Source organism: Octodon degus, unplaced genomic scaffold (genome assembly GCF_000260255.1).
Source record: "Octodon degus isolate 3935 unplaced genomic scaffold, OctDeg1.0 scaffold00058, whole genome shotgun sequence".
In the NCBI taxonomy this organism is placed as follows: Eukaryota; Metazoa; Chordata; class Mammalia; order Rodentia; family Octodontidae; genus Octodon; species Octodon degus.
The window spans coordinates 6,925,562-6,940,405 of NW_004524634.1; the positions used below are offsets into that span (position 1 = coordinate 6,925,562).

General features: G+C 43.5%; 1 protein-coding gene across 5 annotated transcripts in view; it reads right to left on the reverse strand.

The window, feature by feature from the left end:
• The window catches only part of Eva1a (eva-1 homolog A, regulator of programmed cell death), a 65,592-nt gene that overhangs the window by 6,400 nt on the left and 44,348 nt on the right, over positions 1-14,844 (reverse strand). For 3 of the 5 annotated variants that reach the window (XM_023718473.1, XM_023718472.1, XM_023718471.1), the window contains exon 3: positions 10,133-10,298. In XM_023718473.1, coding sequence (XP_023574241.1) covers positions 10,133-10,232 — 100 coding nt within the window. In that variant the 5' untranslated portion in view covers positions 10,233-10,298. Of the gene's footprint in view, positions 1-982; positions 1,036-10,132; positions 10,299-10,610; positions 10,698-14,844 lie in introns of those variants that run through there. The other 2 variants (XM_023718474.1, XM_023718475.1) reach the window with 2 other exon arrangements.

Consider the following 14,844-nt stretch of genomic DNA (forward strand, 5'->3'; position numbering starts at 1 on the left):
TATTCCACAAGGCCTTGTTTCTGCTGGAGCTGAAATTATGGTCTGGGGCACCATAATCTCATCTCTATTTCTGGGAGACTTTTACTTTCCCTCCAAGTGTTTTGGGACCATAATGGTTTTCAGCATTATCCCATTTTTTACTCTAATGAAGTAAAAATTAAATAATACCTATAAATAACCCCAAATAGACAATACAGAAAAATCGGGGCAGCTTCTTCACTTATCATCATGGCTGTGTCTAGATGTTTCTCCTGAAGTCCCGTGCAGTCAGAAGGCGCATTTTTGAGAGGTGACTGGATCTAGAGTGTGTGAGTGATGAGTCAGTCCACTGATTGGTGTGGCACCACCCTAATCCCACTAGCCCAGAGAGAATATGGAAGGGACAGAAGGAAGCTGCTAAGGTCCCCTGCTTGCTTTGCTACCTTTTGCCCACCATGAACTCCTTCTCCTCTGCAATACCTCTCTGCCACACCATTCTGCTTTGCATCCAGCCAACTATGAACCAGAACCTGTATAAACTATGAGATAAATAATAGGTTCTGGCCCTAGTATGAATTGCTAAAATCATTATGGTGGTCATCTAATATGGCTGATGCCCTTAAAACAACAGCCCATCTTCCCAAGACCACCTCCCCCTTTTTCTCCAACTCAGCCCAGGACATAATTTACTTTCACCCTTCCCACCATCTCAGGGAAGACCCCAATCAGCTTCTCAGGTCTATCTAAACATCCCTTTCAAACCCCTCCCCTGGCACAAGGTCATAAATGCCTCAGCCTCCCTTTGTCTAGTCCAGAGAGAAAATTCTTCATCCTTTCCCACATTCTCTCCCATGTCCTCAAAGAAAATAAAGCCCTTTTCCCTTCTTCCTTCCACCTGTTTCTCTGCTGCACCAAGAACCTATCACTAAATAAACCTTTTCTCCTTAGGTGGGTGTTCTAAGTATTTTGTCTCCGTAACAAGAAAAGTAACTAAGACGCTTACCAAGCCCATCACAAGTGGAATCTCTACATGCCTGCATTCTTCAACACTGGGACCTGAGAGGACAGACAGACACACAGACACACAGATAGACAGACAGACAGACAGATGTACTTTTATTCAATGAATCTTTGCCCAGACTTAATACTCTGTGCTAGTCAAATAGCTTTACCCATTATTATAGTTCAAGAGAGCAAATATTGTCATTTATGTTTAAATGATGAGGCTGGGTTGAGACATATCCATGTTTTCACAACTGTGTTTGACACTGCAGGTAGTAAAATACATCATCCTAACGTTTCCATCCCAGCCTCACCTCACTTACTGCATAGGCCTAACTTGGAAGATAGAGTTCTGAACTCTGTTTTGGAAACTGGTATGCTCATCCCCATTTAACTAGTTACCCCATCCTGGCCTCCCAGATCAGGGCATTTTTCTCCTTTATGTCCAAGATGTAATCTCAGAGAAGTCCTGAAAGCCAAACACACAAGATAAGAGAGTTTACTGGGCTTTACTGGATCCCCAGCTGTAACTCTGTGGCAGATTTTCACAGCTAGTATCATTTCTACCAAGCTTCTTCATTAATTTTCTGCAGAAATCAGAAGTGGGGCACCAAAGTGGTTGTGTTTTCTTCTCCTCTCATATTTTCTGCTCCAGGTCACTTCCTCTTGGCCAAAGATCCACCCCGGACTTGACCAGATCCAGCCAGCTGTTAATTACCCAGGAAGCAGAGTGGGGAGGGCTATTGTCATTCATTTTTCCTTAATAAATAAAAATAAATGTATTGCTGTATCTTGTTTCCTGCAAGGTCATTGTTTTCATAGGCAGGAAGAAGTCCTCTGTGGAGGTCATGGGGCTAAGTTCATTTGTACCCCTGAAGGTCGATTACACTCCACAGGCTCTTCAGAAGCAAGTAGCACCAACCAGCCCAGCCCAGGTCAGCAGATCCCCAGGCAAAGGTAGCATTTTTCCCCTCAAGGGCTTTCTGTTGCCCCCAAGGCTTCTGATCCAGGAAGCAGTATTCAAATGGCTTTAAGGACAACAGTAGGGCTTGGCGGAATCAGAGCCCCAGCATAATGCCTTCTCTGAATTCATAAGGCCTAACAGCCACTCACATAGGAATAGGACAACTCCCCAAAATACTTCTATCCTCCCTGTAATGTTGAAGGAAGTGTCCCTCCTTCCATTCTAACCTGGGTTTTCCTCAGGAAGAACTACAGAATGTCCGTCCTGAACACGCCAGCTCTACTGCTGGATTTCACCCCTTTCCTCTTCTCTTCTCCACTTCCTAAGCTATAAGCACTACACAAGAAACCTTCCAATTTCCTAGTCCTCACCCTGCTCCACCCACATTTCCCCAGCAGCAGGGGGAAGTTCTGTGGTTTTATAGCTCTCCTGTGCTGCAGCTTACATGAAAGTACCTCAAAGGCTCCGGTCTGTGACCCTTTGGGGAGGTGGTGGCACCTTTTAAGAGGTGGAGCCTGGGGCTGGGGAGATGGCTCAGTGGAATAAGCGCTTCCCTGGCAAGCGCATGGACCTGCGTCCAATCCCTGGTTCCGCAAAAAAGAGGTGGAGCTTAGTGGGAGGAAGTTAGCTCAGTGAGCACCTGCAGTGGAAGGGCTGTGGGACTGTCAGGCCCTGCTCTCTTTTGCTGTCAGGCCACAGTGAAGTGAATGGGCCTCCACCATGGGCTCCAGCCACTTTGCACTGTGCTGCCACAAGCCCAAAACAGGGACAAGCAACGCTAGGCTGAAACTTTTAGAGCTGCGAACGAAAATCAACCTTTCCACTTTCTAAGTTCACTGCGTATTTTGCCATAGTAATAGCGCATTAACACTTTGGGAGTCAAGGGAGCTAGGAAGGAACATTTTCATGTGGAATGCTACTTCTCCTTTTTGCCTGTTTGTTGTCTATTGCCTTACAGTGGCTTCTCAAAAAGGAATCTCTCTGTCAAATAGGATACACATTAGGACTCTTGACACTCAATGCCAAGCAGTCTTTCAAAAGTGGTATATTGATTTTCTTTCCATTGGCCATGTTCTGCTTTCATCAAACTGTTTATAGCAGGAAATATCTCAGACACCAAAAAATTTTCACAAATTTCAGTTCAGGAAAAGGCTACTTTCGTCCACCAATCTGTGAGCTTCTGATGCTTTGGGCAATGCTTAGGGCCTATGGACTAAAAAGTCCTCAGTGTGCACAGGAATTACACTGTAAAAGGCGGGGAGGAGAGAAAAAAAGAAACTACACCATTTTCTCACATGCTGTAGTAGCACCTATTGAGTTATGGTGGGCTGTGTCCCCTCACTGTTGAGATAACTTCATGTCAAGCTCAACAGGGAAGGGATTTAAATTCTAGCCAATTACTGTACACCAGTAGTCAGCATGGCTTGTAATACCTGCAGTTTTACATTTAAGGAATATTGGTTAAATGACTAATACATAATTAAATGATCACCCAAAGCTTTGGCATTGATAAAATTACTGGAAACAAAATTAGAAGACACATACACACACACAAAAAGTTGTACTAAGAGCCACAAAGGGCCAGTATATGAAGAACACTCAGAAAGAAGATCGTGAAAAAAGACTGACAATAAAGTACATAGATAAAGATATGAACAGTTCACAGCAAAAGAAATAAAATGAGCTTTCCAACATATGAAAATATGCATTTGTACACCACGGTTCACAAGCCAAATCTGGCCGATTTCCTCTTTCCATAAAAAAGTTTTATGGAAACACAGCCATGTCCTGCATATTGCCTATGTCTGTTTTTGCGATAAAACACTGAGTTGAATTGGTATAGCAGAGGCTGGCCCACAAACCAGAAAATATTTATTCTCCAGACTTTTATAGAAAACGTTTGCTGACTCCTGACCAACAGAAACATAAATTAAATCAAGTTGAGATACCATTTTTTTACTTGTCATATTGTCAAAACTCCAAAAATTTGAAGTAGAAGAAGCCCCTACACCTGTAGGGGCTTCTTATACATCTTTTAAGAATAACTTTATAAAACTTTTTAAATGGCAACTTGGCAATGGTTATATTAATATGTCACAATTATTTAATCCAGCAATTCTACTTTTGAGAATTTATTCTGCAAAAGTACTTGAACACGTCATGGCTATTTACTGCAGCTCAGTATGTTGCTCTGTTTTAGCAGATTTGAACTACTGCTCATCTGTAGGGGGCTGCTTAAAATACGGATGGTCCATTTGTATGAGGAAACAATATGTTGCTTGCTAGAAGAATGAAGCTCTGTATACTCTTCTCTCTCTACGACACACTGTCCAGTGAAAAGGACAACCTAAGAAAACCGTGTTTGACGTGCTTCCTCTGTATGGAATGGGACAGTTGGTGACTGCGTGCTCATACTTCCCCGTGTCGGTGTAAAGAACTCTGGAAGGATTCACTGAATCATAATAGCAGTTCAGGATTAGGATTTAGAGAGATGGGGCAGCTCTGGGCTTAGGCTACTTGCTGGATGTCATTCTATGCTGTTGGGTTATTGACCCATGTTCACTTCCTCATATACTGAGCACCTGACAGCTTGCAGGCATGCGGACAATACAGCAGTTGCCAAAGAAACAAAAACTTCTCTGTTCTTCAGAGTTTACACTGTAGGAGAAACAGGTAATAAATAAATAAAACATGACCTCTATTAGATGACAAGAGGACAAGAGAAGAAAGTAGGTGTGAAGTATCAAATGTTCTCAGTGGGTGGAAGTACAAAGACCAGCGCCAAATTCACTGAAAGTGACTTTTTTAAAGGAAATAGAAGGGTGAATGAGGCAAACATCTTAAATATGCAAATTATTAAATTAAAATGAGTGAATGTTTCATCTGTCCTTTAAAACAACTCCATCAGAAGTCATTAATAAGGTAATTATCATTAATAGCATTATTGTCCTCATTATAAAGTATTATATTCTAGCTCTAACGGGTTGCTTACAAGGGCTACCCAAATAGCTCAGTGGATTAAAGCACCTGCAACCAGGCGCTGGGGCTGGGGGTTTGATACCCCTGCCTGCTGTGCTGACCCCGCACCTCTGGGCATGCTGAGACTGCGATTGAGACTAGGCATGGTGGCACGTGCCTGTAATCCCAGCTTTTGGGAGGCTGTAAAAGGTGGGTCACTATGAGTCTGACCTAGCAGTGAGACCCTGAACACCTTGTAGGCTCTTCCCTAAAATTAAAAAAAAAAAAAGGTCTGTGATCCAATGGGTTGCTTACATATAGTTAAAAACTTGAAACATTAATTTCTCCAATTCAAATGCTGAGACGGACAGATGCAAAACACATATGGGAAGAATATGGGTGAGTGAGATAAGTCCTAGCTGAGGTTTTTGTAATATTTCTAGCTGAAAAACAATCTTAGCAGTTAAGCTACAGAGAAGCGCTTGGGTTTTATCCCAGAGACAGTGCAGACCCACTGAGAGATTCAGAAAAGTGAGAAGGATTGCAACATCTCCCCTGTGGAATGCGAAGATCACTTTCCTGCGAAATACAGACCCTAAGCCGAGACAGGTGTCAGGAAGAGCATCCGGGCGGTTCGGACAAGCAGGCAAAAGCATCTGGGCTTGAACCACATCAGTGGTGGAGGAATAAAGAGGAAATGCGGCAGAGCAGCCACAGGGGAAGCGCACTGGCCTTCACTCAGGGCACAGAGGCTGTGACGAAGGGGCAGCAAACGTTGACAACCCTTCTTCTGGATTATACGATGCTCCAGAAAGCGTATGTAAAGACAACAATACTGCATTCTAGGACAGGCTGAATTTGGAATCCAACAGTACAGCCAAGTGGTCCTTTTCAGAATACTTAGATGCACAGACCAGGAAGTCAGAAAATGTAAAAGAATGGTAATTATCTCACATATGATACATGCGAAAATTATTATTCTAATAAAATACCTTTGTTAGGGGGCTGGCCAGATGGCTCAGTGGTCTAAAGCACCTACTTGGAACAAGCTTGGGAAAGCACAGGGACCGCGGTTCGATTCCCCCAGCACCACATGCCAGCCCGCCCCGCCCCCTGGTGGGCTGAGCTGGCCACACACACACACACACACACACACACACTAAATAAATAAATAAATGTTTTTAAAAAAATAAAATACCTTTGTTATTACAAAAAAAGTTAAGCTATAAAATACGTAGTAAGTTAAACAAAATGTATAAAACATTTAGTATAGATAAACAAAAGGAAATAAGAAATACAAATACAAATCCACACGATCCTAGTACTCAGATAAAAACTGGAATTAAATATGGTTACTTTAGAGATGAATATACAGAAATAATGGAATTATATAGCATACTCTCTCTGTAGTAATTGGTTTAGTCATTTAATAACAAATTATAATTATCTTGCTATTTCAATTAATATTTACTTTTTATTTTTCATTATATAAACAATTCTGAGACTTAACTCTTCTCAGCAGTATTTGTGCTTAGATGCATAATTATTTTCTGAGAAGAAATTCCCAGCAGTGGGGCGAGCGACTAAATAAATGATACACATTTTGTCAGTTTTTACTTTTATCAGTACATGCCACATTGTGTAACAATTATGTTCCTATGGGGAGTTGGAACACCTACATAGCACAACTCAGACCCTTTTACAGCTTTTGATAGATACTGCCAAACCACTCTCCAGAGTGGTTACAGCAATTTACGCTTCAATTAGCAACGTATACCAGTCCTCAGAGCTCTACATTTTCTCCCAAAACTGAAGTTTTGTGTAGGCCTAGTCACTCAGCGCTTTAAGACTTTTATAAAATAGAAATGCAAATTGAACTGCTGTTTCCATTTTGCATTTATTGGCTAGAATTTAAACTATTTGTGTTTTATTGGCAATTCGCATTTTTCCTCTTGCAAACTGCTAATTCTTACCCTTTGTCGCCTTTTCCTTTGGGATACTTGAGGATCTATAAGAGCCCTCTGTATGCTAGAAACATACTGAGATTTTGTCTTAAAAATAAAACAATGGCTTGTCACCTGTTGTTTATTTTTAGTGAGCACTGTGTTAAGTAACTTTTTTTTTTTTTTTACATTATTGGAATAGTCAAGGTTTGAAATTCTGTTATGCAGAATAAGAACAAGATGTACCCAAAGGCAAACAGAAAAACAAAAGCGAGAGGCCACGGTTTCCCTTCGCTTCAGTCTGCCAAAGGCAGCAGCACTTGGTAACTTGGTTGCAGAAGGAGTTCGGGTCACCACTCCTAGGTCACCACATACCGACTCGCTCTAGAGAATCAGAAAATAAAACCAGCCCGGGTCAAAATGAAATCGAATCCAAATCTCACACCCTTCCTTTTCATATAACACCTGAACGCATCAGGAAAAACAAAATCAAACTATAAAAAATTTAAAAACTCAAGAAGCAAAGGAGCAGTTTAGTTATTCAAAAATAAAAAAAAAAAAAAAACCACGGAGCATTTCTAAACGGCTCCTTTCCAATGAACACCTGGTCTCACCTTGAAGAGAAGGCAGCTGTGTTCTGAAAGAGCAGAGCTATGAACCAAGGAAGGTACAAACGTCAGACTGGCCTGATGTCCATGTTTTCTTTCTCCCTCTCTCCCAAACACCTCAGACAGCCCCAAACACAGAATACACACATGTGTGCATGTGTACACAGACAAGTACACACACGTACACATACAAAATAAGTAAGATTCATCCTTGTTTCATAGATTGACTTAATCAGAAGCTGACAGAGGAATAGGTGGATGTATCAGTAAGGTTGTTATACATAATTATAGACACTATGTCTACAATTTGAGGGAAGTTAGTATTACACAGAGTCCGAATTACCATGTACACTTGGAGAATGGAGGAAAGCAATAGTTGCTCACTGCAAGAATCTAGAAACCTCAAAACAAGAGGGACAGAGGGACCAATGACGTTGCAGCCCCGGTGCAGAGCTGATAGCTTGGAAGCTCCCTGGAGAGCTGCTGGCGAAAGTCTACATTCAAAGGCTGGAGAGTCTGGAGCCTGAAGTACGTGGACAACAGCAGCAGTGAGAAAAGCTCCAGCACGAGGACAGAACAGTGCGCCCGTGCACGAGCTGGTCTCTCCTGCCACCTTTGCTTTTCCTTCTCTGGGCCCTCTGACTACTGGAGGTGCTACCTATAGTCAGGGCAGCTCTGCCCCACTTAGTTCATTGACCCACGGGCCAGCTGTTTATGGGCAAACCCTCAAGTATGCTTTTCCCAGTTTCTAGGCAGCTCTTCATCCAGTTGGGTTCACTCTCAAGATTAACCATCTGGTAACTGATGCCCTGGTGAGGAGGACAACAGAAGGGGTCAGAGGCCTCTGACTAACAAAAGGCCAGGCACGACAGGAACAGAACGTGAGGGAGCAAACAGACACAGGGATTTTCCACAATTTTGTCCTATCATACTTTCCGTCACTGTTCCCAAGCATTTACATTTTCTTCTTTAAAAACAGTGATTATCCACACCTAATATGTTCACTTTCATATTTAAAAATTTCTTTATTCTTTTTCTCTATATTAAAGGAGCGTTGCCCACCTCTGAATCAACTCAACTTTCAATCAGGCCTATCTGCTGACATACCTTCCTTTAGCCACTGTGCTCACCCCTCTGCATTACCCTGTCCTCTTAACCCAACACCTACTTCAAAGAAGCACTTCTTCCTGTACCCCACGCAGTACTTAATTCTAGAGTAGGAGGTGGAGAGAAGGAAGGCCGGAGGGCGCTGCACACTTTCAGACTTGACAAGATCACAAGATCGTAAACACCAGGCCATCCAGAGAATTGCCACACTCAGTGATCCCAATTCGGGGTCATGCTGCCCTAAGTGGAAAACTGCCAGGCACTTCCTGTGCAGAGTGGAGCTCCAAAGTCCAGCTCTGGGTTTGGTGTTACAAAAGACATTTTCTTTTTCTTTTTTTGAGACAGGGTATTGTCTTGCTAGGTAGTTCAGGCTGACCTTGAACTCACTATGTAGCCCTTCTCTTGCAACAGGTCAGTTTCAGGTGTCCTTAAGCACCTAGGACACTGCAGACCTTCTCTGTCTTCTACCTTTTGTGGTGAGTCGCCATAGGACATCCAACACTTAGGAGCACGTGGTGCTAGTTTCAAACGTCTCCAATCCAGCTTACGGGTCCTTTCTCCCCAGTACAAAGCTACAAAGGGAGGAGCTGGGAAAGCCCTGAGAGGGTCCCCTTTCCACAGTGAGGCTATCAGTCAGGATCCAAGATCCCCTCACAAAGAGAAGGCATGGGCTTCCCTGCCCCTCAGTGTGGGCTCAGATTTGCCACTGTGTTGATAAAAACGCAGGTTCCTTTTTTTGTTTGTTTGGTTTTTTCACATTTGCGCTCTTCGGTCACCAAAATATGAACCCTGTCGAAAGAATCAGAAAGTAAAACCAGCCCTCGCCTGCAGAAAATCTAATCAGAACTCAGTGGCTTCCTTTACATACGCTATCCAGAGACATCAGCTAAAATAGAACAAAAGCAAACTTCCGAAAAATTAAAAGCTCAATTAAGCATGCCAGAAGCAGTTTGATCATTGAAACAGGAAGCATTACTATACATTTTTAAATGGCTGTTTTTATATATAAACAGCATCTGTCTCCAGAAACGATCTGGAGAAAGCAGCTTCCTTGAGCACAACTTGGAACCAGGGAAGGGGCAAATGTCACTCTCAGATGTTCTCTCTCTCTCTCTCTCTCTCTCTCTCTCTCTCTCTCTCTCTCCCTCCCTCCCTCCCTCTCTCCCTCTGTTTTTGTCTCTGTCTGTCTCTCTATCTCTGTCTCTCCCCCACCAAACACCTCACATAGCACCCAAACACAGAACACACATACACATACACACACACTCTCACAACCTATGTGAGGTTGAGGACAGAGCAGCAGTGGCTGGGGTGAAGCTCTCCACCAGTTCTTCCACAGACCTCAGAATAAATGCCTAATGACAGAAGCCAACAGCAGCCCCGGGTTTAACTCACTCACTGGTGCTGGAAGGAAAGTAAACATTTCCAGCAAGATAAAGCTCTTGGGACCCTTTATCTACCTTAACTCCTCAGCAGAGCAGAACCCCTGCTACACAGTGTTTCTCTCCTAGGAGAGGACCACAGATGTTCCCTCCGCCTCAGCCCTGACCCAACCAACCCCAGACACCTACTGGACACAAAGGAATAGGTTGCGAGGATGCTGCTGAGGAAATTCATCTCCGTGCGCTCTGCGATCGCCGGCTCTGTGGTGGGGCTGAGGGGCAGCCTCATGGGGCATCCAGAGGAGGATCCTGCAGACAGTCAGCGGCACCAGACTGGCGCTCTCTCTCTCTCCTCCTGTTTGGAAACAAAGTGAGTGATGACACAATCCTGCTCCCTGAGGCCGTGTAGGCTCAAGAACAAGAGCCTTGAAGTGTTCTATCCCTGAGCTGCAGGCCCAGTCTCCTGAGCTTTAGCCATCTTTCTCAGCCAGGGAGCCACAAAGATCCTGGGTGTCTTCTTTCTTCCAGTGAGACTGTTTCAAGGAAGCAGCAATTCTTTACACCCACTTCCCCTATCTCCTTTCTTTAGCCTATCTGCCTCCACCTTCTAGTCTTCACACTCTACTTCACCTTCCCTGGGGTTCTGCCTTGCACTCTCCCGGCTCACCTTTGAAGAACAGCCCATCGGGTTCCAGTCACCATCTCCTCAGTCACTGCTCTTTAGCCCCAAGCCACAGTTCACTTCTCATTTCCCTGGAGCCTGCACTGACAACATTTGTGTACCTTGGTCAGTTTGCCTCATTGCTGGGGTCAAAAACTGTGTACCTCTGGCAATAGGTCAGGGCTGGCTATCCCAAAACTGTCAAAGAGATTAGGTTCTAAAATACTTGTTCAAATTTGAGACCTCAGCCTGCTTTCTGCTTGAGCTCCACGATTCCACCTGTGACCATGATGGTCCAGTGTCTGCTCCACATCATCCATGGACAGAACCACTCAGGGGTCAGAACCAGGATGGGCATCTTGGTGTCCAGATGTGTGGTCTATGATGATAGAAGCTCTTGCCTTTACTAGGATTTTCCTCAGATCCAACATCACCATACCCAGTTCCCTCAGTACAGGCTTCACAGAGAGAAGGGCCAAAAGCCCTGATAACTTGAATTCACTGCTGCTGTGAGCTAAAGGAATTGAGCCACAGGGTGACTAGAAGAATGGAGGACCCAATGCCTGGGCAAGACACGTGGGCATTTAGGGAGTCACAGAGAATAGTAACACGGGCCCCACTTAGCGGTCCTGGACAGCTGTAGTCCAATAAGGTGGATAAAATGGTCACAGCAGAAGAGAATTCTCACTCTAGAAAATTCCAACAGGCTTCAGAGACCAAACTAAGGAAAAAGAGATCAACTCACAAGTGAGACAGAAATAACCACAAATTCTTGGAGCAACCAGAGCCCTGAGAGTAGTGGGATGAAGATTGGAAGCTTGGGGGTCTCTGAGGGGAGTTAGCTGCTGTGGCGAGTTCCCTGAGTCCTAAAAGGTAATAGCTGAATGGCACAAGTGGGTGGTCAGAGTTCCACTCTGGCTTCTCAGTAGGTGTGAGGCCTCCAGGACCCAAGAGAATGAAACCCCTGGTGTGCGTCGGGTTACCTAGACTCATTCCCACCTACTTATCTCCACCAGTGCTACCACAGTGCAGGCCTCCTCCTCCTCACTCCTCTGGGGGTCATGCAACAGTCTCCTACTTCTCTCTTTACTGACACCTTCTTCCTGCTCAGCTTAGTCCCACCCTTAGGAACAGGGTCATCTTCCCATAAGTACAGCGATGTTAACTTCACTGTACAGCCCAATGCTCCCACTTAATTTCTTAGTGCAGCACGCCTCTGTTTGCATGGTATCTGATGCTAGCTTTTGCTCCAAATTCATCTCCTGCCCAACTCACTCACATGAGGACACAAGCTACAAGTACGCCTAGTGCTCCCATAATGCTGCATTACTTTTAGCTCCCCAACTGCACCAAACTCTTTTATCTTTTTGTGCATTTGGCTGTGCTCTTTCTTTTACATAAAAGGTACCTGGGAGGTATTTCCTTCAAGAGCAAATTCAAAAGTTCTAAGAAAATGACAAAATCCCAATGATTTTTTTCACAGAAATAAAAAGTACATATTAACATGTATATGGAATCTCAAGAGACCCTAAATAGCCCATACAATCATGAAATACTCAGGAAAAAAAAACAGTTTGAGTTCTCATTTTTTAATTCAAAATTTGTTACAATGCTACAGTAATCAAAACTGGTACTGGCATAAAACAAATATTTGGATCAATGAAACAAAAGTCAAAATATAAACCTTTATTAAGGTGCCTGCTTTGGCACAGCACAGCGGCTAGGGTTCAATCCGGCATGCTGAGCCAGCCCCACCCCCTGACATGCTGAGAGGGCTATTGAGACTGGGCATGGTGGCATGCAACTATAATCCCAGTGCTTGGGAGGCTAAAAACAGGAGAATCATTATCAGTTCGATCTATGTAGTGAGACCCTGTAGATCTTGTACTAAATACAAAAAACAACAACAACAACAAAAAACTACATATACAAATGATTTCAGCATTGGTGTCAAAACCACACAATGGGGTAAAGTTCTCTTTTTAATAAACAGAATTAGGAAAACTCGATGTTCATATGCAAAAGAATGAAGGTGGACTCATAACCTTTCTTCTCATAAAAAATTCATTAAAACTGGATCCATACCAGGCATAGTGATGCATGGCTGTAATCCCAGCACTTGAGAGGTTGAGACAGCAGAATCGCCTGTAATCCCAGCTCTCCGGAAGCTGAGGCAGGAGGATCCATGCAAATTCAAGGCCACTCTGGGTTACACAGTGAGTTCAAGGCCTGCCTGGACTACAGGGTGAGACCGTGTCTCAAAAAGAAAAAAAAAGAAGGAGGAGGAGGAGGAGGAAGAGGAAGGGGAGGAGGAAGAGGAAGAAGGAGGAGGAAGAGGGATTGATAATCTAAATATAGTAGCTAAAACTCTTGATGAAAACAGATAAGAAATTCATGACATTGGATTCGAAACTGGTTTCTTGGAAACAACTTCAAAAGCATAAGTGATAAAGTAAAAGTGGACAAAACAGACTCTCTCAATATTAAAACCTTCTGTGTATTAAACAATGAAACAGAATGGAAAGGTAATGTACCAAATGGAGAAAATACTTGGGAGTTACCTGATTGACAGGGGCTTAATGTCCGGACTACACAAAGCACTCCTATGACTCACCAAAAACCAAAACCAAACAAATCCAACTGCACACTGGGCAAAGGGCTTGAACAGACACTTCTTCAGGAACCTAGAAGCAGTCACCTGGAAAGATGCTCAACATCACTAGTAGAGAGATGCACAGCAAAACTAAAGCCAGATGCCAGCTCACCTGTAGGACAGGTACTATCAGAAGAAAAGAAGGAAGGCAGAGAAAGAGAAACAAAAGAAACGAGAAAGAGAAAACACCAAGTCACAGAGAGGAAGCAGAGAAAGTGGAGCACTTGGGCACTATGGTGGAAAGCTAAAACTGCAGAGCTATTTATTAGGGAAGACAGTCTAGTAGTGCCTTAAAAAAAAAAAAAAGAAAAAGAAAAAGAAAAGAAAACGAAAAAGAAATACGATTATCACCAAGACCAGGCAATTCCATTTCTAGGTATCTAGGGTCCAGCAGTTCCTGCTACCCTGCGCTGGCAGGACCTACTGGTCCCAACCCAGGTGCAACATGGATAAGACCCTCTTCCAACGCCTTGGGACGCCCCCCACCACTCCGCAGCACCCCCCACCCCGTCCACCTAGTAGAAATTTTTGCTTCTTTCCGGGATCCCCCAGATCCAGTGCTAGCCCAGGCCCAGTGAGTATGTGGGAGAGCTGCTTCTCTGCACTACTCCACCTTATCCCCTCCAGACTCAGCTCAGGCCTGGGGTGAAACCCTGCAGTTGCAATCCTTGCAGAGAGTATAGGGGACAGAACCACCCAGCTAGTCCAGGAGTAGAACATCTTGCCAGAGGGGCACAACAGATTTATCCACAAGGGCAGCAGCAGGAAGGAGCTGAGAACATCATCCAGGCCCAAGCCAGGCACAACTGGATAAATCCAAACTTTGTAGATCTGCACCTGAACTTCTGTAGGTGCTAAGGTTATAACTGCACCAAAGATCTACAACAAAAGTAAAAGACCACCAGTGCTACACAAAATGACAACGAGAAGGAGCAAAATGCAATCTCAGAACCCAAGCCCACCCATAACAAGTGCAGAGGACACTAACACAGAAAACATAGGGAATCACACAGCTGCAATCAATAAATCAACAGCTTCTGAAATAAAGAAACAGCTGCAAAAAAGATAAAGGAACTCAGATTGGAAATGAAAAAAGAAATCCCTGAATTAATAACATTTTCAGTAAAGAATCAAATGCAGAAACATATGGAGGAAACCCAATGTCCACCCAGAACAAGTGCAGAGGACACTACTTCAGCTCAAATGTATGAATTAATAGCATCCATAGTAAATAAGCAACAGCAGAAAGTCATAGAGGATCTCAGAGCAGAATTCTTTTCTATTAGCTCAGCTCAAATGTATAAATTAATAGGGTCAATAGTAAATAATCAACAGCAGAAAGTTATAGAGCAACTCAGAGCAGAATTCTTTTCTGAAATAAAAAGAAAATTCTCAGAACTCATACCATCTGAAGTAAAGAATCAACTACAGAAACATAGGGAGGAAAGCCAATCTGAAAAAAACACTGCAGTAAAAGAATTAATAACTGCTTCTAAAGAAGATACTGATAAAAAAAAATAGAGGAGATTAGAAAACTTGACTGATTCCTTGAATGAGCAATACAGGAAAGAAATAGATCGCATGAAG